The sequence below is a fragment of the Miniopterus natalensis genome, chromosome 2 (assembly GCF_054644295.1).
Source record: "Miniopterus natalensis isolate mMinNat1 chromosome 2, mMinNat1.hap1, whole genome shotgun sequence".
NCBI lineage: Eukaryota > Metazoa > Chordata > Mammalia > Chiroptera > Miniopteridae > Miniopterus > Miniopterus natalensis.
The window spans coordinates 20,760,405-20,784,633 of record NC_142082.1 but is presented as its reverse complement, the minus strand read 5'-3'; the positions used below and the strand labels follow the sequence as shown (position 1 = coordinate 20,784,633).

The following is a 24,229-nucleotide window of genomic DNA, read 5'->3' as shown; positions in this document are numbered from 1 at the left end:
GCCTCCATGCTATCTTGTTTTCCTGGGTTTTGCACCCCAGAATTCTATCTGAACCACAGTATGTGCCTTTATCCTGCTTGCGTCTGATGTTCTCATCTATGAGTGACTCACTTCCTTGCTCTGTTCCTCAGCATCTGTGTTCCTGCAGGTCCTCATGACCATAAACTCCTGGGTGTCCCTCCCTTAGTTCCTGTATAACCCTGACCATTGTAGAACTGCCTTGGCCATCCTGACCCTAGGAACCCACCTATCTCATGGCATCCCTTCTACTTTCGGCTTTGGAATGGCAATGGAAAGCTGGGCTCTTCAGACCTTCTCCAGCTTATGAGGAGACTCTTGCTCCCGGAAACTGAAATTTGTCATTGACTAGAAAGTGCACCACTGGTGAACTGTTTTCACCCTGGCTGAATGACAAATGGTCCACTTTGACCACAACTTATTACCAAGCTATACTGCAAGCATACTGCGTAGGTGCTCATTATGGGAACTGATGCTTTCAAAGAGTTGGCCTAGTTTTTAATTTCCTTGTTTTCATATATTCTCCACTTTTCAGTCAGGGGGTATGTGTGATTTATAGCATGCACATTTACAACTTGTGTCATACCTCCTGGCTTACCACAGAAGGGTTATTTGGTAAAGCAGCTCCTTGCTGAATTAACAAGACATCAGTTCTAGTTCTGCCCTGATGGGCTGGCTGTTAAGCAAGGGTAAGAACCCCAATGTCTCCGGTCAGCTTCCTGATTAGCAAAGCCAGAGTGAAATTAATAGTCCCTTTCTTATGGTCACAGAATGGCAAAGAGAAGAAAATGAAATTATATCTACCAATGCTGTGCCCCTCAAAGAGAAGAGCCAAGGTGGGGAGGGTCTCATTTACTATGGACAGGTGGCTCTGGCCTCCTCCTGACATCCTGGAGACACTGGAAACAGAATCCTTAGCCCCTGGGAAGTATAACCCCTCTCCCCACAACCCCATATGTTGGTGATCAGGCCAGGCTGTGCAGCCTCCCTCAGACACAGTAAAGGATCCAAAGATCCTGAAGAAGTATGGTTGACAGGCTGACTAGCGAGGGCAGCCAAGTGCAACCATCTGCATGCCCTGAGGTGGCCTCAATTGAGTACCTGCACAACTGTGGTTGACTGGTGGATCCTGGGTTATGCAAGCAGTGAGAGGAGGTCAGGGGTATGAGTGGGGAATGAGCAAGGGTCACCTGGAGAGTGACGCAGACGAGGCTGCTCCACAGTGACACACACTCAAAGGAACTTGTTCTTATCAGATTAAACACAGACCACAGGAGCAGCCAGCTCATCAGTGGCAGAGCTCTGCTAGCCAGCCCCACCCTGCCTGTCCCTGGCCGGAAGTGGAGCTGGGGCCCCCCTGGCACAGACAGCAGCTGCAGAACGAGGTCTTGGAGCTCTGAGGCAGCGCTGCCCCAGGGGCCAGGGTAGCCCTGCCCTACAAAGTGGCATCAAGGGCAGGGAAAGAGAAGCAGCAGTCGCCTACACAGAATGACTGGAGGGACTCTAAGCTGGGGTCTCTGAGCCAGTGAAGGGTTCAATGAGCCCTGAAGTTACAGGCAAAATCATCATGTGTACATGCATACATACTTCACCTGGAAAATGAGACCACACTTTTCATCAGACTCTCCAAAGGATCCATGGCTCACCCCAAAAGTTAGGAATGTGGCCCCGTGAAAAAAGATTCATTTGATGTTAACCCCCAGAAGAAATTTATCTGCTGAGACGGATTCCCCATGGTCAACTGAGGGCCCAACTTTTATAAATTATAAGAGTCTAGCGCATGCATCTGCTGACAGGGGCCTCTCACATAATCTGTATACCCGGAATAACCCCAGACTGAGTTCTTGGCTTCCTGAACTATGCCCTCCTCGTTTAAGCTGAGTCAACTATTATAAGAGAGTTCCTGGTTTTGTCTTTGGAACAACGGACTGAGACCTGCCCCATCCAATCAAAACTACACGATGATATCCTCATTTGCACTGAAACCGACCGATCAGAACTGCCCCACAGCAGTCAATCAGGATACATAATGCCTATGAACTGGGACTGCATGCTGTGTTCCAATGAGAACTGTACAAATTGGGCATGCCTCGTTCACATAAAACGGATCTAACTGGGAACCTGGTGGGGAACTTTCTCTATAAGAGATGGCACACTTAGTTTCTGTCAGAAGCTACATCTCCCCAGCTTGCAAACCATTCATGTGAATGAAGTCTCTCCTTTTTCTAATATTCTTTTTGGGAGTTTTTGTTGACAGGAACCCACTGTTCTAGAAAGGTCTTCCTCATAGTTACTGAGGGCAAGGCCCTGACAAAACAGGACACAAGCTAGGACTGGGGCAGTGGGGCTGGCTGTGTAGAAGGGCCTTCGGGCAAAGAGCGAAGGTGGGTGGCACCAAAGGCCAGCATCAATTGTCTCCTAGTTTGCCCAAAAACTGGTTCTGCTGCCACTGCTGCCCTGGATAACATCAAGTCAAGAACTTTCATCTCTGTTGACCTCTCTGAAGGATCCCACTTTCCCAACACTAGCCCTCACGAAAGAGAGACGGAAGAGCACCCCAGCAAGAAACCACACATACACCACAAGGCCACAAGGCAGGCTGACTCTGCGGTTAAGCCCTTTAGTCTGGGAGGGAATACCTAGGGGTTTATATGAAATAACCTGGAACACTGTATGTGATGCTGGTACCACAGCTTAATGTTTTTCTGGGAAAACCTCTGCATACTGGCATTGGATCAGGCAGGAGTTAAAGGCCCTCAGCTCTGTGTAACCTGACCCATGGCAGCTGTGGGTTTTGCAAAAGGCCCATCCAGGCCTGTCTTAAAAGGTTCATCCTTTTGAGGCCACCTTCAAAGCTGAGAATTCTAAAAAAAAAAAAAAAATCTTCCCAAACCCTCTGAAACAGGCAGGTTTTTGGGGTTTCATTAATATTGAGGTTCTCTGCTCCCCCCTCTCTGAATTCTCTTTCTCTGAACCTCCTAGAGAAATGACCTAATGAGCTCACAGCAAGTCTGGACAGGAGAGGGGGAGCCCAAGCCTTTGGCCTGCCTGGTCCCGGAGGCAAACGCCTTTCTTGCCACAAGGCAAACACAAAGCTAAACTTTCAAAAGCCCTTCCCTCTGCCCCCAGCTGTGTCTCCTAGACTGTCTGCAGCCCCTGCAGCCGCCACTCACCCTCTGACCAGCTGAGATGGAGGACTGAACTCAAGGACTCCCAAAACTTGTTACAAAAGGAGCCAGGAGCCACTCTATGATCCAATCCACCCCATCTCAACTCCCTGAGGGTGGGAGAACCTAGACAAGGAAACAGGTCCCCGAGAGGCCTGAAGTGAGGGGTACGTGGGGAGAGCAGGACTTCCGGAGCCTTAGTACTGGCTGGGCGCCACCTGGCTCTCCTCACTGGACAAAGAGTTCCTCTTTCTGGTGAGGCTCTAAATCCCCTGACCATTTTTATCACTGCTGCATCATGGGTCAGCCCTGGGGCCTGCTCCAGGGAGGGGCCTCTAAAAGAAGCTGAATTCTGCAGCTACATGTGGGCATCATCCACCAGTCCCTTCCTCAGGTCTCAGCACCAACGAGGGGCTGCTCTCGCCCTTTCTGCACAAACTGGACCAGGGGGCGGCCTGCCGGACTCCACAGCAGTCATCTGGCTGCTGCATGGTTTCCTGGTACACCTGAGTACCTTCTCAGGGCATTCTCAGCCTTTCCTCCACAGTATCCTGTCAGCTGATAGATAACATTCCAGTGCAGTCCCAACTCTTTCTGAGCTGCTCCTGTTTAATTATACCCTTTGGGAGAATCCTTTGCAGTCACTGGGGTTTTTTTTGTTGTTGTTTCTGTGTTCCTCCTTGTCCTAATTACAAAAAAGGTCATGTCCCACTCCTACCCCCACCACCGATAGCTCCTTTGCTGGAGCTGAGAGAGCACTGCTGACTGATGTGTCCCAGGAGAAAGAGGCTGCAGGCCCCCTCCAAGAACCTGCTGACCACACTCCACCCACTTCTGGTCAGCAGCAGAGCTTCCACAGGCAGCACTGAGGAAGGGGGAGCTGCCCATGCAACACCCCCAAATGCTAACACCCAAAGGATCTGACACTTCCTGTTGTTTAGATACTAAACCTACTTACAGAATACGAATTCCCAGAGCTCCAGGCCAACATTACCTTCGAGATGTAGGTCAGCTGCAAAGATCCAACAGCTCCTGCCCCAATTGCCAGATTCTGAAAAAAAAAATATGTTTTCCATTTTAAGAAAGATGCTACGTGAGGCCATGGAAACAACACTAAGAAACAGGGGACCATGCTTCTAGTTCTGTTTATGCCACTTACTGGCTTTGCAACCTTGAGCAAGTCACTTACCCATTCTTTAGCTCACTTTCCTCCTCTATAAAACATTGAGCATTCTTGACTTTATGTGGGTATTAATGTTACCCAGGGCCTTATGTATTACAGAGAGGTATTCTAGTACAGTGGGCAAAAGTGTGGGCTCCACCATTTAGCTACAAGGAGGTTCCTTAGCCACTAATCTTCAGTTTTCCCTTCTGATAACAGTACCTACCTCACAAAGCAGTTGTAAGAATGAGTGAGTACATTTAGGAGCACTTGGCACATGGATGACTCTTAACAAGTGTTAGCTACTATATTTTTCTGTCCTGACTAATCTGATCCCCTTGTTGGCTTGGTCCTGTTTTATGCCACTTCAAATTCTTTTCATAATAAGTAGGGTACAGATTCACACAATACAGCAATAAAAAGTATAGCTGTTCAGTCTATTTCACAGGACTGTTATGATATCCATACACCATAAAACACAAAGTCAATATACTATTAAAACAGCAAGAAGTTCACAGGCACCTTGTGTGGCGCTATTTACATTGGCAATCTCTTTGGCTTTCTAATTTCTCCATTGTCATAAACAAAGCAATGACACAGGGATGGGAGCATCACAAAGAAATGGCCAAGAAATCACAGTTGTAGAGTTTCTCACCTATAACTTGGAAAATCCACTCCCCCATGAACCTGAGAACCTGTCCATAGCTCCCAGTACCCTCTTAAACTGTTTCCATAAACCTTAAAGAATAACCTGGAAGCCCCCATTACCTGGGTTGTGACAAAGCACTAAACAAGGTGGATCTTGGATGATGGGAATTTATAAATTTCCTAATGGGTTAACAGTAAAATGACCTCTCATTCTGGGAGATGGCCCTTAAGAAATATCTCAGATAAGAGGGAAGAGTCCTTCTAAGCCCAATTATTTAAATTAATATACATCACTTGAAGCAAATGTAATGTGTGAAATGTCCTAATCACAAGAAAATAGACTGGAATAATACCATCCATGCTAAAAGGATTCTCAGAGCCTTAGAATTTTAGAGTAAGAGATCTAGAAAGAATATCTCCCCCCTTTTGCAAATGAGGCCATAGGTCTAAAAGCTGCCTTTCAGTAGCTAGATGAGCATTTCAATGATGGATGATTTGATTTACATATTTTTTTCAATTATACGGTGATGGCATTTTATTTTTTTAGGAAACCTCTATTGGGTAAAGAGAGATAGGCCTTAGAGCCCCTAAGTCAGCATTCAGAAAGGAGCCCCAGGACCCCAGGAGGCCTGTGAGCAGCTGACTGCCCTAGAGGGGAACGTAAACCATGCTGGGCAGACACTCAGCAATTTGGGGAGTGAGGTCGCCACAAGCAGGCCCAGGTCTGCATGGATTCCAGAAACACTCAGAGCCACAGGCCTCTGCTGGACACTGAGCACCTCCTCCACCCCGAGCCCCCCATCTTACACTTGAAGAAAGTCACTTGTGAGTGAAGAGATTTGTCCAAGGTAACATAATTAGTGGCGGAGCCTGAACTACAATTCAGGTCTCCTAGCTTCCACCCCGATGTCCTAGAAGCAACATTGTCATTTTAAAAAGCTTGAGCTGTTGGAATTCTAGCTTTAGGACATGATTGCCCTATGACTGTGTGCAATGAGAAGCCCAGTTGCATAGCTTGTTGGGAGAGTGACGTGAAAATACATAGAGAGAGCTGAGCTGTGGCGGTTCCTATCTCCAACCCGTATGCTAATTACAAGATGCAGATGCCAAGTCTCAGGGCTGGTCTTGCACAACTCAGTCTCCTGACCCCAAACCACAACCCAGAGGCCTCCAGGGCCCTATCTTGAATTATGAGTGATGAAGTGGGATTTGGGGAACCATTCGGACACTAACCCAAGTGCAATGACAGATAGAAGCTGATCAGATTTCAATGACTTCACCCTCTCCACCCTCCACAGTTGCTCCACCCTTGGTCTTCTACTCCAGAGAGGGGACAGCAGTTCTCCAGGCCCAGTTACCCCGGGGGTGAGGGTATCCTTACTCCCTTCACCCACAGCCCACCCACAGCCTGATCCTAGGCTCACGTGCACCTCCTCTCCACCATGAGAAGCCAGGAAAATATGACGCATGTCTGAAAAAGCAGTTCCCCCCCACCCAGAGGGAAATGAATGACAGGCGAAAACAGCCCCAGGATCACTGAGGCCCTGACCCAGAGTGACAGCTCAGTGTCCACTCCAATTACTGGATGTAGAAAATTAATTATGACAGCTCCCTGCCAGGACAGCAGCCCCAGGCAGATACTTCTTACTCAAGGAAGAATGTGCCAACATGCCCGAGTTGTGAGGGCCTCGGCAGCCAGGTGTCAGGGTAGGAACACCAGGAAACAGGACCTGGGGAAGGGCAGGGGTCGGAGACTAGCAAACTGTCTCACCTGCCACAGCCACGTCTCCTCTAGGGAAAGGACCAGAGAGCCCACCATCAGGAAGCCTGCTTCTCTGACTGCAGCCTGCCCTGACCACACCCCACACACACTGAGTTCACATACACCAACCCTTCTCCAACTCTGCTGCACATCAAAATCTCCTGGGGAGCTCGTTTTAAAAGGCCCAGGCTCAAGCCTCACCCGAAAAACACTGAATCAGAATCCAGTAGTATGTGGGCAGAACATGAACATTTTTTCAGTGTTCCCAAGTGATCCCTCAATAGGCCCAAGTTTGAGAACAACTAATCTACATGACAAAATCTAGCCCTGCATTCTGTACTGGAGGATATTTTTCTGTAAGTTTCTTTTCTTACTAGATTTCAAACACATGGGGGTCATAAGTAGAATTTTATTCCTCTACACAGAGGAATAAAAGTGTTTAAATGAAAACACTATTTGTATGGTAGTTAAGTTCCCAAACCAGTCCATGAACGCCTGCTACCCTCATAGAGAACTGGAAGGCGACATTGGCAAAAAGTGTTTCTTCGGGAAGACTTGTTCATGTTTTGAACTTGGGTGTCACTTAACTTTGAAGTTCCCACGACCTGGAGCAGGTTTCCTGTGGGAGAGGAATAGGTAGAGGGGGCATGAAAGGATTGAGCCCCAACTAAAAAGGGGTCAAAGACTTGGGATGAGGGAGCCGAGGAATGGGCTAGGAAGAGGGGCTGGAAGCATCTGAGATGAGAGCACTTGAGAAGACAGGGTATGGAGACAGGTTGCAGGGAAGGCTGCTATGTGAATTACCTGGGAAGATTTCTTTAAAAACTAATATCAGGCTTCCTCTCCACATATTAACTGATCTGTGGTAGGGCCCAGGCACCTGTATGTTTTTAAATGTCCCTGGAGATTCCTCTGTGCCTCTAGGTTTGAGGACCACTGCTGTAGACACCGGTTGGACCTGCTGGCTCTGCACTGGAGACACAGCAGTTGGTGAAAGAAAGGGCCATGGCCCAGCCACAGCCCAGCCACAGCCACAGCCCACAGAGTGACCGTGGCTGCTGCACCAGCAGTAAATAGGGATGTGGAAGAGGAGAGCAGGGCAGTGAGCAGGGAGAGAGAGGATTCCAAGTGCATGCGTGGCTGGCAGCAACTGCATGTGAAAATGTCTGTAAGTCAGGAGCCACCTGTACGTTCTGGGACTTCTAAATTTTTAGCAACAACTTGGGCACAAGGCAGGTTCCTCTTAAATGATGGCTTTATGAAGACACTGCCATCACCTTGCTTTTTGCTCAAGTGTTCTTCTACCACCAAGGATCACCCCATGAGTGGAAAGCATAGAGTTGTTTCTTTTCCATCCTCAAGAAAGGACTTGAGGTGCCCACATAGAGATGTGATATGCCTCCGATGGTAAGCCTTCTTTCTAGAAGCAACATTATTTCTTCTTGTTGAAATAGAAAAATTTCCTCATCTTCTAGTGAGAGTAACAAGAAGCACAGAAAGGACCAGAAGACCTAACTATAGATTCATAAATTCACAGAATGTCAGCACTAAAAGGTTCTGTTGATCCCTTGTCATTCACCACATGAGTTGTTGAAGGCTCAACCTGCAGAAATGACTTCCTCAAGGAGCAGAGAGAAGACAGAGCTCATTACTCCTACCACCAATCTGCTGCTTTGACAGAGCACACCTTGAGAGAGGAAGAAAGAAACAGAAATATATTTAGAGTCTATTATGCACCAGGCCTGCTGCTAGGTACTTTTGCACATGGTCACTTAATCCTAAAAATCCCATTTTACAGATGAAGAAGCTAAGGATTGAGTACGTGAAGCAACCTGCCCAAGGTAACACTGGTACTGAGTAGTTAGGCTGGTGGCAGAACCCAACCCTTCCTGATTCTGAAATCTCACGCACTTTCCTTTCTTCCATGCCACCTCCCATGAGACAATCCTTCAAATGTACAAGGACCTGCTCATTATCAAGAGTTGATTATCAATGAAAGGTAAATACAGGAGCAGGACAAGCAGGGTTACACCAAAAGAGGCCCTGTAGGGTTGCCCAAGCTGGGCAGGGCAAGAACTAGTCAAACTGGCTCATAGGTACCAAACTCCAAAAGATCAGGAATTCAGAGTGGAAAGGAGGAAGGAGAGATGCTGGTGCCCTCTTACCTTCTCTTCTATCCCTCCAGGGTTCCCAGCAGACAGCAAGGAACACAGCAGGCAGTCAAAACTAGCTTGCTGGTCAACTAGTGGGAGGAAGAAGAGAAGGCATGTGGAAACCCCACAGCTAAGCATGAGCCAGCATGACTGCCCATAGGCTGAAACCACACTCAAACCACCAAAAGCAGAGGCCAGACACAGACTCTCAGAAAAGGACTTGCCTAAGAAGAGCGGTATCATCGGAATGGAGGGGAGAGCACAATTCCCTCTGCCCCACATTCCACAGCCCTCCAGGCAGCAGGAGGGAAGCACCAAAGGAAACTAACCGAGCTGTTCCCAGGCTTCACCTGCTGCTCTGGCCTCAAATGCATCTCCCCTCCACCCTGGAGCTCCACTGCCTGACACTAACTGGAAGAAAGGTGACATGTCCATGGCTACTCTCTCCATTCTCCAGGTCAAAGAGATGTGTCTAATCTTTCCCTTCCAGAAAAGTCAGCTCTATATCATAAACTGCTTCTGTGTTGCTGTAATGCTCTCATTCTATTATGCGGATGTCTCCTTCTTGTTGACACGCACCAGCACCGGCTTTGGCCAGGATGGATTTCACGATGTGGGAGTCTCTCGGCCACCACATTCCCAGCTCTCTCGCTTCCTCTTCCTATCCTGGTGACAGTGACCTAAAGACATGGTCAAAGGCCTGGGCTCTAGATAATCTCCAGAACACATACAGGTTCCAAGAATTCAACCACTGGCCACCTAAATGTTTCTGAAACCTTAAACTCAATAAGTCAACTACTTCACTCCTTTCCTCTACTTGGCCTCCTCCACATTTACCTCAAACTCAATCATCATTTCTCCTCCACCCTCTAACTGGTTCCCTCCCCAACTTCTCCATCCGTCAGCAACTCCACATTCTCTCCCAGTCAAGCAGGCATTAAACCTTTGACTACTCTACTTCACCCTCAGTCAGTCACCAGGCCATCCATGGACTTTAAGTCTGTCCCTTCTACTCCATTCCCACCATACCACCACCACAGACACATAAGGAAGCTGTAGGACAAATTCCTTGCTGTCTTCTCCAACTCCAGGCTCTCCCCACTTCCCTGTCCACCTCATGTCACTGCCACAACAAGCTTCCTTCACAAATATCTCTATCAACATCTAATTTGACAAACTCTAGAGTTTATCAGAGCACTTTCACATACTTTACTTTATTTACTCTTCACAGCAACTATGTCAGAGATAGAGATCATTCGTATCATTCCCCATATTTTACAGATGAGGACAAGAGGTTCAAAACAATGGATGCTTCCCTAATTAATGTATTCATCAAGTTGTCCTTGATATAACTAATAAAATGGGCTCCAAAGCAAAATCTAATACGCAGTCCTGCTCCCAAACATGCAAGAGCCTGCTTTTCCTTAGGGGCATTATTTTAATAATAAAATGGCATTCTTGTATATAAATAGATGAATAAAATATTTAAAAATAGATGCATAAATAGATGTAGTAAATAAATGCTAAAGGTGGAAAGCTAAAGCAAAACATAACAATATAACCAAAGACAAATTTTAAGAAAACTTAGAACAGTCATCACTGTGGTTTTGCATTAGTAAAACCCCTGCTAAATTTCATAGCTTCTATCCCTTTAGCTGCTTGGACTCTAATACCATGTAGTGCTATTAACATGATTGCCCCAAAGTGCTTCTTCGCTTTTACTTCTATTTAATTCAGACATAGTACACCTTGTTATAAAAACAAGAATTGTTTTAAAAAATAAGATTACTAAAGAAAACACATAAAACAAAATTGCACTTACAGTATTTTATGTTAATCCTCAAGAAGTTCTCACATAATTTTAACTCTTAAAACATTAAGTTTAATAATAATTCACCCTTAGCAGAATTTGCATGTATGTATGTAGCTATCTATTTATTTATTTTAATTTGCATTTTAGTTAAAGTACAGATCTGTTGCTCGAAATCTTCTTTGGGGATATTTCCCCCCCAAAGGAATTCTGCATTCTTACTCTAACACAATAACAGACAAAAGCACGCCAGAAATCCTACTTAACCTTTGAAATCATGTGTCACATAGATAGCTAACACACCAATTACACAAAATCCATGAATTAAAACCACTTTGCCCAAACAATTGTTGAAGATCTGAGAGTCAGCACGATGCCTGTATATACAGAGAGTATCTCTAGACAGATAGACAAGAAACTGGTAATACTGGCTGCCTCTGGCCAGGGGAATATGTACCTAGGGAACAGGAGTGGGAGGGAAAAAGCTGTCACTACATCAGCATTGCCACATTTCAAATTTTGTACCATGTGCATTTATTGGCCAGTTTTGGGGGGAGTTATTTTGTTTGTTTTTTAAATCCTCGCCCGAGGATATTTTTTCCCATTGCTTTTCAGAGAGAGTGGAAGGGGGAAAGAGAGAGAAACATTGATGTGAGAGAGGTATTTTGATCAGTTGCCTCCCACACACACCCCGAGCAGGGCCAGGGTTCAAGCCTGCAGTGGAGGTTCGCCCTTGGCCAGAATTACACCCGGGACTCTTCAATCCCCTTCAGTCTGTCGGCCAACATTCTAACCACTGAGCCAAACCAGCAAGGGCTTTATTGGCCAGTTTTTAAAGACAGTTATCTTATTGGTTCTTGGCATTTTGACAAGGTGAAGCATATTTGACAAAAATCTTTTAAATATTGTTAGATTTCAGCCAAATTTGCTCAAGAAGGTTTCTGATACAGAAAATGCTATTTAAAAAAATTCTCATTTGTTGCCTAGCTTTTAAGACAAAATTATTGTCCATTATACATTAGGTATTAATATAATTTCCTACCACTCTTCCACATGCTTTCTACTAAAATGCAGCTAAATATTCATCTTTTTGTCAACCCAGCTAAAGCTCTTTGCCCCTTTCAATGGAAAGAACTGCTTTCAGCTTATTTTTTTAAAAAAGCAAAAAGCGAAAGGTTTTTATTGAGGCCCCACAGATATCAGGAGAAATGCAGAGATGCAATTTTTTTATATATATTATGGGTACTTTGTTCCAAAATTCACATTATGGCCTTTGAAAAGTAAAAGCATCTGAGCATTATTTGGTCAAAGAGAAAAAATATATTTTATAGAGTAAATTTGACAGGAACAACAATCTAGTGCAACACTGTTTTTTATGCTTCTGTTTATCCTTTGTTTGGGGCTGTATAATTTAGTCTTACAATTACTTAGCCAAGCGGACATTAGATAGGCAGAACGTAAGCACTGCTATGCAACTAAAACATGGTTAGTTACTCTGTAGGTCATGGTCATAAAGGAGAGAAGCCTTATTAAGGAATTTCATCCCCTCTCTCATGATAGGGACCAGCATTAAATTAAAATACAAATACCAGTACCATCATATCATAGAAATGTTTTAAGGAAAATCCAGCCAATGTTTGTTTCTATTCAAGAATTATTTACGTGCTTGATATTGTCAGGATATTGATTTTTAAATGCATTAGCGAAATCAGTGGCCATAATCAATAATATTGAAACTTTCCATTTAAAGGGGTTCTTTTTAGCTAATGGGTTTCATCCTATCAGTTTGGTGTCAGCAGTGCCTGTATTAAAAAACCGTGATTCCTTAATGATCACATCAAAACTGAATTCTGGCAGGCATTCAAGACTCTACCAGGACCACAGAGGCTGCCCCCTAACATGCACCCACGAGACGTCCGGGGAACAGACACTGTTGCTGGCTCCCCATCTCTGGTGTTTTGCTGCACTCACAACAGCCAGCACTTGTAGCTCTATTTTGCAGGGCTGCCATCAGGCCGCGGGAACCGCTTTGCCCACATCTGTAGAGTCAGAACCAGTGACTGTCCAGCGGGGCACATGGAAGCCCAGCCCCCTTGGGACAACTCTCAAGGCCTCACGTGCTGTCAGCCTCCCTGAAGCTTTGGGCTAAGGCCCACCTACCCTCTGCAGACTTCTCCTGAGCTCACACCCTTGCCTGGCTTCCTCCCCTTCCCTGCCCTGCTCCCAGCACACTTGACAGGGGAACATTTCCTTAATAAAAACTTGCCACAGATCCCTGTCTCAGGGCCTTCTGGGGAACCAGACCTCAAATACCCTCTAACCAGGCAAGCTCATCTTCCCTCCTTGGTGCTGCCTCTGCTCCATCAGGACTGAAAACGCCCTCCTCCTCCCCTTCCTCCAGGGTGCTTATCAATCAAATGGCATATTGTAGGTGAAAACACTTCAAGCCCATCAAGTGCTCTACAAATGTGAACCACTGTAGTAATCACTTCCAGATTTGGATTTAGTGCTACCCACTCCATAAAGGGGTGCCCTGCAGCTCTCCCTGCCATATTTTTACTTAATCATCTGTCTCCCCAGCTACAACGTGAGCTCCATGAAGGTGAAGACAACTTAGTGGCAGAGCCAGGATCTGATCCTTGATCTCGTCTCCCAGGCCTGAGAATGTCCCACCTAAGACTCCACCTCCAGGTCCTCCTCTTGCCCCGGTGGGCAGCGGCAGGGAACACTGCAACCCTTTCTCCTTCAACCAAAATACTGCATTTCGGCAGTTCAACTTAATGATATGCTATCCTGCTACAAAGATGGACTTGGATTTTCCGCACTATAGTTTTGTGTGAATTGTTTTCATCTCCCCAACTGAACCTGAAGCCTCCCAGTGGCAAAGACCTCACTGAGCTCACCTTCCACCTCATCTACAAGACCTTGCCCAAGGTTGAGCACAAACATCAGAAGGAGGAAGGAAACAGACAAGGGTGAAGAGTGCAGACACTCGAGTCAGACAGACCTGGCTCCAACTCCAGCTCCACACTTACCCCCTGTGCAACCTTGAGCAAAGGCACTGGACTTCTCTGCACCCTGCAAACACTGTCAGAGTGATAAAAGTCCCCGAGTCCCAGGAGTCTTGTGAGGACTTAATGAGATGATACATGTATCCACTCAGTAAGACTCAGTATAACCTGCAGTTAGTAATAACAGTAGTAACAGTGGTAGTAAAAACAGGCTCCATAAACACCAAGTGGCTCAAACAGGCAAAGAACAGAGACCTGGATTTGGAAAATCCCCCACTTACTAATGTCTATTTAAATAACTAAGATATTATATCAGGTGTCTCCTTTTCCCTATACAAGTAAGATGTTCAGTAACTGAAAGGAGTTCCCAATGTCTCTCTTCAAGGAGCAGACCAAACCCCTCCGGTTTGCTCTTGGGGTTACCTCCAATCCGTCTTCTCCTGACTTCCGGCACTAGAGAGCTTGCATTTGGTTTAGGCCATGTCCTCAAACCCCAGGACAATGATGTCAAACACTCTGCATTTCATAAAGGCCTCCCTCTGACTGCCTCTTTACCTGCCCCTCTTTAGTTTGTCCATTCGTTCATTCATTCATTCATTCATTCAATGAGCACACATTTACCAAATGCTGGCTAATGTAGATCTAAGCTAAACCAAGTGAGCCCTCTACCATCTAGGAGCTCCCAGCCCAGAGAGTCCTCCGGCTTCTGTTTCTTAATCAGAGACTACTTTTGAAAGCTTTCCTTCCTCCCAGGCAACAGTAAGATGACTGTCTCATTATCAGCAATAACAGCAGCGGAACTGGAGTCAGACTGCCAGGGTTAGAATCCTGGCTCTGCCACTTCCTTTTAGGTAACCACGGGCAAATTTCTTCCCCTCTCTGCCTCACCCACCTCACCTTTAGAATGAGGACAATAATATCCACCAATTAGACTGTTGTCAGAATGAAATGAAAATTCAAGGAAGTCTTTAGAACAGTGTTTGGCACATAGTAATAAATGTTCACTAACACTATTTTACAACTTACAAAAATATCCACTCTCAAGTCCAGAATGGCCTTTCGGCCATTAATACAATAAAGAGCTAAGCCAAAAACTAGAGAAGTAAAATGTTCTGAAATATTGCTGTGTCACAGCTAGACTCTCCTTTTTTAGGCATGTGCCAAGCCAGCTGAAATTTCTGCCTCCAGGGAAAATGTAAAGAATCTCCAGCAGGGGCCACAAGTTTTACTTGGTAACTCACACTCAAAGAAGGCTCTAGCACAAAGAGGATCCTGAGAGCTCAGCTGGCAGGGAAGCACAGGAGGCTGTTCCAGGGCTGACCCTAGACACCCAGAAAGGCAGCCCAAGGCCCAGCATCCAAGGTTAGTGCAGGTTCTGGAACCAAGGGACAATCAAAGCAGAAGGCAAAAAGAATAAGAGAAATCCTGACACCTGGCAACATTCGAGATTGGAAATGGTGACACTGTGGACCTGGGTAACATGTCACTGACAGCAAGACTCTCAGCCTGTGGCCCAGAGAATGAAGGAGGGGCCAATTCTCAGGGGAGGCAGCTGGCAACAGCTAAGCAGGATTCCCCAAGCAAGTGAATTTGGGTTAAGAACAGTCCTAGTAGGAAGCATAGGACTAAGTAGCTAAATCAAGACAAAAATACACTCGAGTTACCTGAGCTAACATGGCGGGGTAAGCGGGATACAAAGGAAGAAAAAGGAAAAAGGAATTATAAGACTCAGACCATAAGCCACTGGGGCTCATCCCTGGCATGCCAGAAGCCAAGCTTACTGGCCACAAGACCTGATTTCAAGTTCCTCCAACAGTGGGGAAGTGGCACCTAAAATGCTACTTCCTTTCACAGTAGATCTGTTGACTCAGCTGGGGGCACCTCTACAGAGCAAAGGCAGGGAAAATGATACAGCAGGGCCCGAAGGCAAACCCAAAAACAAACCATCATAAGAGGAAAGCATTCCAGGCTAGGTCAAGGATATAAGTGTCTGTATGTAAGTTTTATTCTACATGCTCAACACTCTAAGTAAGAGTAGTCAACAGAAAGTTTATCAGGAACGGGGGGGTAAAACAAGGGGTGCAGTTCAATTTAGGGTTAAGTCTTTCCTGGAGAAGGCATTACGAGGCAGCTGATATCTGAGTACATTTTCTGTATCTATAGTGTTTTCTCTCAGCCATCAAATCCAAAGGACAAATGCCAAAGGTCTGTAGAGGGTTAGTCCCCAGATAATGACCTAGAGACTCACAGGACTTCTTCTACTTCACATCTTAAAGCCGAAATGCATCCCCCAACACTCACACTTTCTTCTTCCCAAGTCTCTGAACCAAAGTCAAATCTCAGGCCCACACCCCTCCCTACCCCAACATGGCCATGACCCATGATCTTGCCATTCAGGGGCCACGCCAGTCTTTGGGGCCTCATTCCACCAAACTGCTCTAGGCCAGGGGTAAGGAAAGAGCCAACAGCACCCATGGCACCTAGAAAAAGACTGGAGATCCCACATCAGGGGCAGAGCAACTTCTTCCTAGACCATGGGTGACTCCAGGAACTCCCAGGCACAGCAAAAAAACTTAAGGGGCCCGTGTTGATTCCAGTGTCTGTGACTATGCTTTTTTCATCTGTACTGCAAGGAGGCAAAACTAGGTGACTTCCAGGGTCACCTCCAACCCAGTACTGGAACTCCTGACTCGATGCAGGAGACCAGGGAAGTCCAACTTTTGTCCAGCTCAGGGAATCAGGTCACATTCTCTGCCAGGGAGGGGCCCTAGACTGGAAGAGCAGGAGTGGCCACAAGGCCACAGCCCTAACTGAGAGAGGTGAGAGAAAGCAAGCCATGCTTCGGAGCTTGGATCCAGCTGGCCAGCCTCTGTCTGACTTTTGCAAGTATTAAATTCCTGAGTGTGAGAAAAGACACCAGATCCCCTGGGTCAGGAGAGATGAGTTTTTTCTCAGGCTAAAATCAGGGATGATTTCCTGTGCACGTGGGTGATTACGTGTGTGTGTGCGCGTGCGCGCGAGCGCTGGTGTTTCCCCCCCTCCTTACTGACCAACAGGTCAGTGCTGCCCATGAGGGAGATGAAGCCCTTGAGGCTAATCCCATGTGCATTCCTCCCAGGCAGTGATGGGCAGCCAGCCACCCTCCACCTTCCGCCGTAGCCTCTCACCTGGGGGTTGTCCATGTACCAGAGAAGGTAGTTGGCCTGGGTGTCCAGAATGAAGTACCTCCGTAGAAACTTGCCACTGTTTTCATTCTCCTCGATGTCCAGAAACCCACAGATTCGGTTCTGCCGATCCACATAAGGCATTCCTGGGCTCTGCTCACATCACCCTGCATGGCAGGAGGGAGGGAGGCACTGGTGAGAAGGAGGGTGAAGTGGGCCCTGCCTCAAGACCTGTAGGAACCTCACTCTGGCTTGACTCACCTCTGTGAGAAGCTGGCAATCTCTCGCATCAGCTTCCTTCCCCAGGGCACCAAATGTTCTCCCCAACCAGACCCTGGAAACCTTTTATCAACTCTGTTCCTTAAGCAGTCATCAAAACCCACTGACATGTATCACCTAACTTTCCTGAGGCTCTTTTATGTGGTGAGCTGAGCGTTAGGCAACTTTACATACAGAGAGGATATAAGCCTAGACTTTTGAGTCAAAGGCCGGGGTTCCAATTCCAGTTCTGGCCACTTACTGTGTAATCTTTGTGCACCACAGTTTCTGCATCTATAAAATGGGGATAATCACAGTATGTGCACCTCATAAGATTTTGGTGAAAATTAAGTGCTTGGCGCATATTAAGCACTTCATAAACACTAGGTATTATTATTACTCTTCACAAAAGCCTTGGAAAGTAGGTCATAACCCAGTTTTATACATGGAGAAACTATCTCAGAAAGGATTTAAGCTCCAGTTTCAAATACGTGGACAAAACTTTGCCAGAATTCATTCATAAACAGCAGCCCCTGCAGATCCATGAAGGTTCCAAAGAATTAATCTGAGGGCAGGACCACATGCTTCACTAACTTCACTTTGCTATGACCCAGAGGCCACTTGTAATTGAAAGAATGAGGGAATCAGAAGAAAGCCCCAAGCCCTGAACACTTTCACTGACTCTAGAAGAGGGTCTCGTTGTCGAGAGATGTGCCACATCCTCAAGCTAGCCTCCCCTCTCCTTGTGATTTCCTTCGTCTCTGAAGAGCCAACAGAAAGGCCAGGAGCTCTGTTCTCCTCCCGAAGGAATGTAAGCAACTTCCCACAAGCAGTTACACCCAACCTGATGCCCAAGATCCCACAAGGATCAGAAAACATTTAGACTTTCACAGACAGGCACCACCCACCGCTGGCCCTGCTTGGCTCCAACAAGCAAAGTCCACTAACACCCAAGCCCGCCATGGTTCTCAGTCTACAACTAAGCTAAGTTGCGAGACAGCCGACCTAAGGCGCTTCCCTGCACCACGCCACGGTCAACAAGAAGCTACTGAGACATCACACCTGCAGCCTTCCAGGCCCAGAGGGCAGGTCCCACCAGCAGGGAGGCACATCCCCAGGAGAGCAGGGAATTGTAAGGGTGGCGACTGTTGGTGTGATCTGTTCTCTCCCAACCCCACAAGGGGCCTGACAGTGTTGAAAGTCTGCCCCAAGTTAAAAAACGCTCCCCACACACAGAAATGAACAGTGACTCCCTTGAGTCCAGGTAAGGTCAAGCCAGAGTCCCAATGGGGACAGATGACTCAGTGAGAAGGGAGATGGGTCAGGGGATCCCACAGCTCCTCGCTGGGTAGCGACTGGGGACAAAGGGATAAAGCAGGCAGGGAAACAGGGCAAAGGATATAAGAGGAGAGATAAAAGATGAGAGGAGGAAAGGATACAAAGTGGAAAGAGGAGAATTAAAAAGATGGCAGAGGAGATGGAAGAAGTGTGGCGGAAGTGGGGTATAAGGGCAGGGTGTGGGTTGTGGGGAGAAACAGCCCTGAGCAAAGGAACGTCACGCTTGTCACAAGTACCTGCAGCCAGAGGCCCTGCTTCTCTGAGCCTCCCCAGGCAAACCCTGCCTCCCAGCTCCAGCTCCACAATGGAGCAAATCTGAGAACACGAAAGGGAAAGAGATGGCGACAAGCCAGGAGTTAGGAACAAATGGCATGGGAGGAACCTGAAGTCTTCTTGCAGACACTGGGTCAAAGATGGGAAGGTGTGAGGCCTGGCATTGGTTGGGGAGGGAGCATATCCCTGAGAAAGGATGCAGCTTCCCCTGGGGGGGATAGGGGAAAACAGGAGTCCCCTGCAGAAAGGCTGGGCCAGCCTCCCAGGGAGAGTGCATAGCTGTCTGGTCAGGATGACGGAGCGTACCCATCCCCCAAGAAAACTAGGCAAATTCCCTTGATGCAACCAGAAGCAGCATTTCCGGGGGTTTCAGGACTTGCCATTCCTGGGACATTTCTAAGAGAAAGCATATAAAATGCAGTGGGATAACAAAGGGGACTGTCTCTGGGCCCTGTTGGTAAGCACAGCACCCGACTTCATGCTGGCCTTGAAATGTTCCCTTTTCAGCCAACAGGATGAATCAGTGCCTGTCTCTTTCTCAAGTCAGAGGCTAGAGGAGGCACTCTTTCTACAAGCCTCCAACAACGCACTTTGGTGGAGAGTGCTTCCCATTTGCATGGATCCCTGGGAGGGGGAAAACCTTCATGTACCAAAAGGAAAGATAATAAAAGGAAGAGTTCTGGTTACAACATCTCCTGACTGTGGTTCTAGTCCCAGAAAAAAAAAAAAGAAAAAAAAAGCTGCTCAGATGTCCTGAGAAGCCGCTGAGTCACAGAGCACATCAAGAATGTGGGAGGTGGGGGACAGATCAGCTGCAGGAGAACCAGCATCACAGGGACATGTGGTTATAACTAGTCAACCCACACAGAAGTGACATACTCAAAGAAGGCACAAAACACAAACCTGAGGTCCTAAGCCCCAACCATCTGACAGCTCATTCAGATCCCATTGGTACGGCCCTTGTCACAACAGCTGCTAACAGTTGGTATGGAGAGCCTGCTGCCCCCAGCCCCCAAATCTCTCTCTGCTTTAGACCCCTCACCATCATCTTCCAAGTCCCTGCTGGTTCCTCCTCTTTTCCCAGAGGGGACCCTCGAATACAATAACTATGCCACCCCAGCCTCAGCCCAAACAACAGGGCAGTGAGGGGAGAAAGGGAAGCAGTAGAAACTGGTACTAACGGGGGGAACCCACCTTGATTCACACACACATACTGTCACCCTAAAATTCCCCTACCAAGACCAAGACAAAGCTTCGAAATGTCCTTTCTAACTCACAACAATCCTCCAGTTATATAGTTTTAGCCTATTTTCTGACTCTCTAAAATCACCTGTTATCTTAAATTTCATTTTAACTTAAAGTCCCCAGTGTAAAAATATTGGGTGGAGGGTGACATTGGGCTGTTTGACCCAGGAAGTTGCCCCCACCCCTGCATGTCCTGGGCCCCACAGGCTGACAATGACTTTCTCCTCATCTCCCAAGACAATATGCAAAGTGTTCTTGGTGGCTTAAAGCACCAGATACCCCTCTCTCAGCCTAGCCTCTCACCTTAGCTCTAACACCACAATGAAGCCACCCAGCAAGTAGCTCCATAACCTTCACAATACATGGAAGACAAAGAGAACAGACATTTGTCCCGGAAGGGGGCTTGGCCCACCCCTTAGCACCCTTCCCATCTTTCCACAGCATGTCAAACCTCCCCAGGGTTTTCCATGTTCAATGCAAAAATCACAATACAACAATGTCGGCATTTTAGAAAGATCACTTTAGCCAGCCACTTTCACTTCTGCCTGCTTTTTCATCCTACTGTCTGCATAATCAGCCTTTTTAAAAATTCAAATTATATCATAAACATATTCCATGTTGCTAGATAGCCTTTGTAATCATTGTTTTTAATGGCCGCATAACATGACTGGGCTGTCTTTGCTATAATTGACTTAACCATTTCTCCATGATTAGACAGTTAGATTACATCCAATTTTTAACTATTTTAAATAATGCTGAAATTCATATTTTCATGCTTTGTTTCTTCTTTTACATAAACAACATAAATTCCAAGTAATAATATGACTATGTCATAGTTTGTGATTTTTTTTTACAATTCTTGAGACCTATTTCCTGCTTCATCTTCTTTCCTGGACTTTGTGAAGTTCAAATCAAAGGGATGTGTGCACTCAGTCACTATCAGTCAATCTCTCTCTGTCTCTGTCTCTCTCACACATATACACGTACCCTAAACCAAACCAAACCATGGCCTCACATAGTCCAGGTAACTAAAGAATGTATTTTAAAGCAAAGTAAAATAGAAAAGAGGAAAGTTTTATATGATCCAGATTTCCTCCATATATAAATTCCTAAATATGTACTGCAACTGAAAATGTTAAATATTTAATTTATAGTAAAAAGAAAACTTTTAAGGAAAAAAAATTAACTTGCATGAAGTTACCCATTGATCAGCAGCAGAAAATGGGTTAAATGTCAATTAAACCAAGATTCTGGCCAACATTTGCCAGTTGACTAGACAAAGCTCATGAAGTAAAAGAGACAACGGCTGCCTACCTGACAGTGAGATCAGGAGCAGTGGGAGATGTCTCTGTCCAAAATATCACCACAGTTTTGCCCATTTCAATGCCTATGGTTCCATCACTGGAGGAGATTCCAGCCAAGAATAAAATTATCCACTAGGAACTGAGGCAACTGGCATCTTTATCAGGCTCATAATATGCAAAAGATATCTGGGACCAAGGCCCTAAGAAATGGAAAATACCCCGATAGAAGAAAAAGACAATAAAGGGGTGAAAAAGTAAAGAGAAGGCTTGAAACAAATGTTATCTCCTTGAAAAATTCCCCTAAGATTCTTATACATCCAGGACAGGAGTAGGAAACTTTCTGGGAAGCAGTTTGGAGATATATAACAAGAGAGCCAAAAATGCTCAGACCCTTTGACCCAGTAATTCTACTTCTAGGATCCCATCCAAGTAAATGAGCAAAGATGCAAATAAAGATTAAAATTAAAAGATAGCTACTGCAATAGAATTTGTAAAAACCAAAAGTTGGAAATGCTCTGAATGTCCCAATGATTGGGGTATAATTCTATAAATTATGGGACATTTGCATAAGGAAATGTTACATGATCCTTTAAAAAATGTTTTTAAGCCTTTTTTTAATGAATCAGGGAGAAACCATATCCTGATAAGATTTTTTAAGATATAATATGATTTATAATATGATCTCAACACTCTAAATATTTCTTTTGTATTTCTATATTTGGATAGAAAAAGACTGACATACAGGCACCAAAATATTAAGTTAGCACCTATGGGTTATGGGTGAATTTTATTTACTTCTCTATATTTTCCATATTTCCCAAAGTTTCTACAGGGAACGCGTGTTACTTTATTTAGTAGGAGGGAAAGCTATTTAACTCCACACAAACCCTCATCACCAGCATAGAAGTTCTGAAGCTGAGAACAAATTTATCAGTTCTCCAGAGTCTACAAACAAGTAAAACCTTACCTACGTTATAGCTCTCTTGGGACTTTTTTGGTGTATCAAAATCTTAAATCCAATAAAGCAGTATCCCACCCACCGCAATTGCCCAAGAGCGAGGTACCCATGCAGAGAGCTTTGGCACCCTCCATTCTAGCTGGGTGTCTTGCTTCCTATTTCAACATCCTCTTAGAGACAGAGGCTCATTCTTTCCCCTGCAGGTTTGGCTCCTTCCTCTCTGATCTTCCTAAAGGAGACCCTGTCGTTGGAGCCAACAATACTCACACCCAAGTTGATGCCTCTATTCCTCTCTTGCTACAGCACCTGAGCCACACCAAGTCCAGCACTCCGGGAAGAGGAAGGGGAAGGGGAAGCTAACAAGGACCCCCAGTGGAATTTTCTTTCTTGAAACTTGGGAGATAGGGTTGACATTTTTTAAATAAATGACTAATTTTTAGTTGATTTGTTCTTTAAATTTGGCGATTTTTCTTTCCTGTTACTCTGTGTTGGCAAGACAGGGAATTTCAGCGATTTTAGCCCAGAAAACAGTCAGGAAGGCTTTTTTTGACACGTAGTGGGGCATATGCAGTCTTATTACCCTCTGATGGTGGGAGAAATACAGTGGGAGGTGCAGACGGCAGCATCCAGCATTGGCGGTGAGCAACAGGGACACCAACAGGAAATTGCTAAATTTCTACAGGAGAAAGTTTATCAGAAAATGACATCAGAGGTCTCAGCGAGAGCTGTAATGCAGCAGACAGGAACTGGGGTGTGGAGGGTAAGAGCAGGCACTAACCATTGCTAGAATATGCCAGGCCACATGAACAGAGCGCTCACCTATGTTAAACTGCAGCACACATAGGTGTGTATTGTGGAACCTCAACAATGCCAAGGGCCCCATGAAAACCACAGGAGCAACAACAAAACACAGGCTTAGCTATTTCAGAACACATCCCTGAGCACGGGCCAAAGATGATAACTTAAGAAGTGTGGGAGCATCTATTTCCTACTGTTATAATATTGCTGCATTTTGAAAATGTCACCAAAGCAAATTCCAAATAGTCTAAGGCGGGAGAGTAATGTGAGAGAGAAGGGAATGTACTGGGAACATGTTCCCAACGGAAGTTCAGGGAGAGGAATGCAAACATCTACAGGAACGGGGAAGTTAAGAGAAGGAGCCTCCTCGACACAGACAGCCCAATCCCCACTTGACCCAAGAACTTTGAACAGAGGGCAAGAGACACTCAAGGAACTTTTAAGGGAAAAAATGTCGGGGGAAGTGGGAGAAGTAACTGAACACTGATACCACTGCAATAAAAATGCTAAAAACAACAAAATATTTTAAACACTCATGACCTCTCTTAACAGCAGCCTCCTCTATGCTTAAAGAAAATGTGGTTGTTGGAGCCAGCAGGAAGCAAAGGCCTGCCACGGCTCAAGGCTCCTGAGAGTACCTCCACCAAGAGATAACCAGGGGAGCTACCCACATTGGTTTTCTAAATAGCCTATAAAAACTGAGGTCTCCAACCTGCAGAATCATCCAAGTCCCCCCACTTAGAAGTCTCAATGAATCTGGTTTCACAGCAGAATCATCCAAGTCCCCCACTTAGAAGTCTCAATGAATCTGGTTTCACGGTGGAGCTTCCTAGCAATAGCCACACAGGAGTCCCAGAATTACAATCTTCATTTAAACCTGACAGTGTCAGCCACTACAATGTGGGCAGTAGGAAATTGAAAAAACATCATTATTTCTCCTCTCTACTAGCGTTTTGGAAAGTGCCAGAGAAAAGTGTGTGTCTGTCTAAAGGCATGTGCTCACAGCCCTGCGTTTAGGGAGCGAGGAGGGGCTGGGTGTGACAAGGAAGACGTGCAGGTGACGGTGAAAAGCATGAGTGCGTTTGATGAAACTCTTGCAAGAAGGTGACCGTGAAAAAGGGTGTGCTCATTTCAGTTACCCATTGATGGGTAGAGTAAAG

At 45.9% G+C, this 24,229-nt stretch overlaps 1 protein-coding gene across 1 annotated transcript in view; it reads right to left on the bottom strand.

Moving 5' to 3' along the window:
* PLEKHA2 (pleckstrin homology domain containing A2) overlaps window positions 1-24,229 on the bottom strand; it is a 54,588-nt gene that overhangs the window by 26,293 nt on the left and 4,066 nt on the right. The window contains exons 2-3 of the mRNA XM_087814184.1: window positions 16,899-17,062; window positions 4,180-4,236 (exon numbers count right to left, since the gene is read on the bottom strand). Of these exons, the coding sequence (XP_087670310.1) occupies window positions 4,180-4,236; window positions 16,899-17,039 (198 nt within the window). The 5' untranslated portion in view covers window positions 17,040-17,062. The remainder of the gene's footprint in view (window positions 1-4,179; window positions 4,237-16,898; window positions 17,063-24,229) is intronic.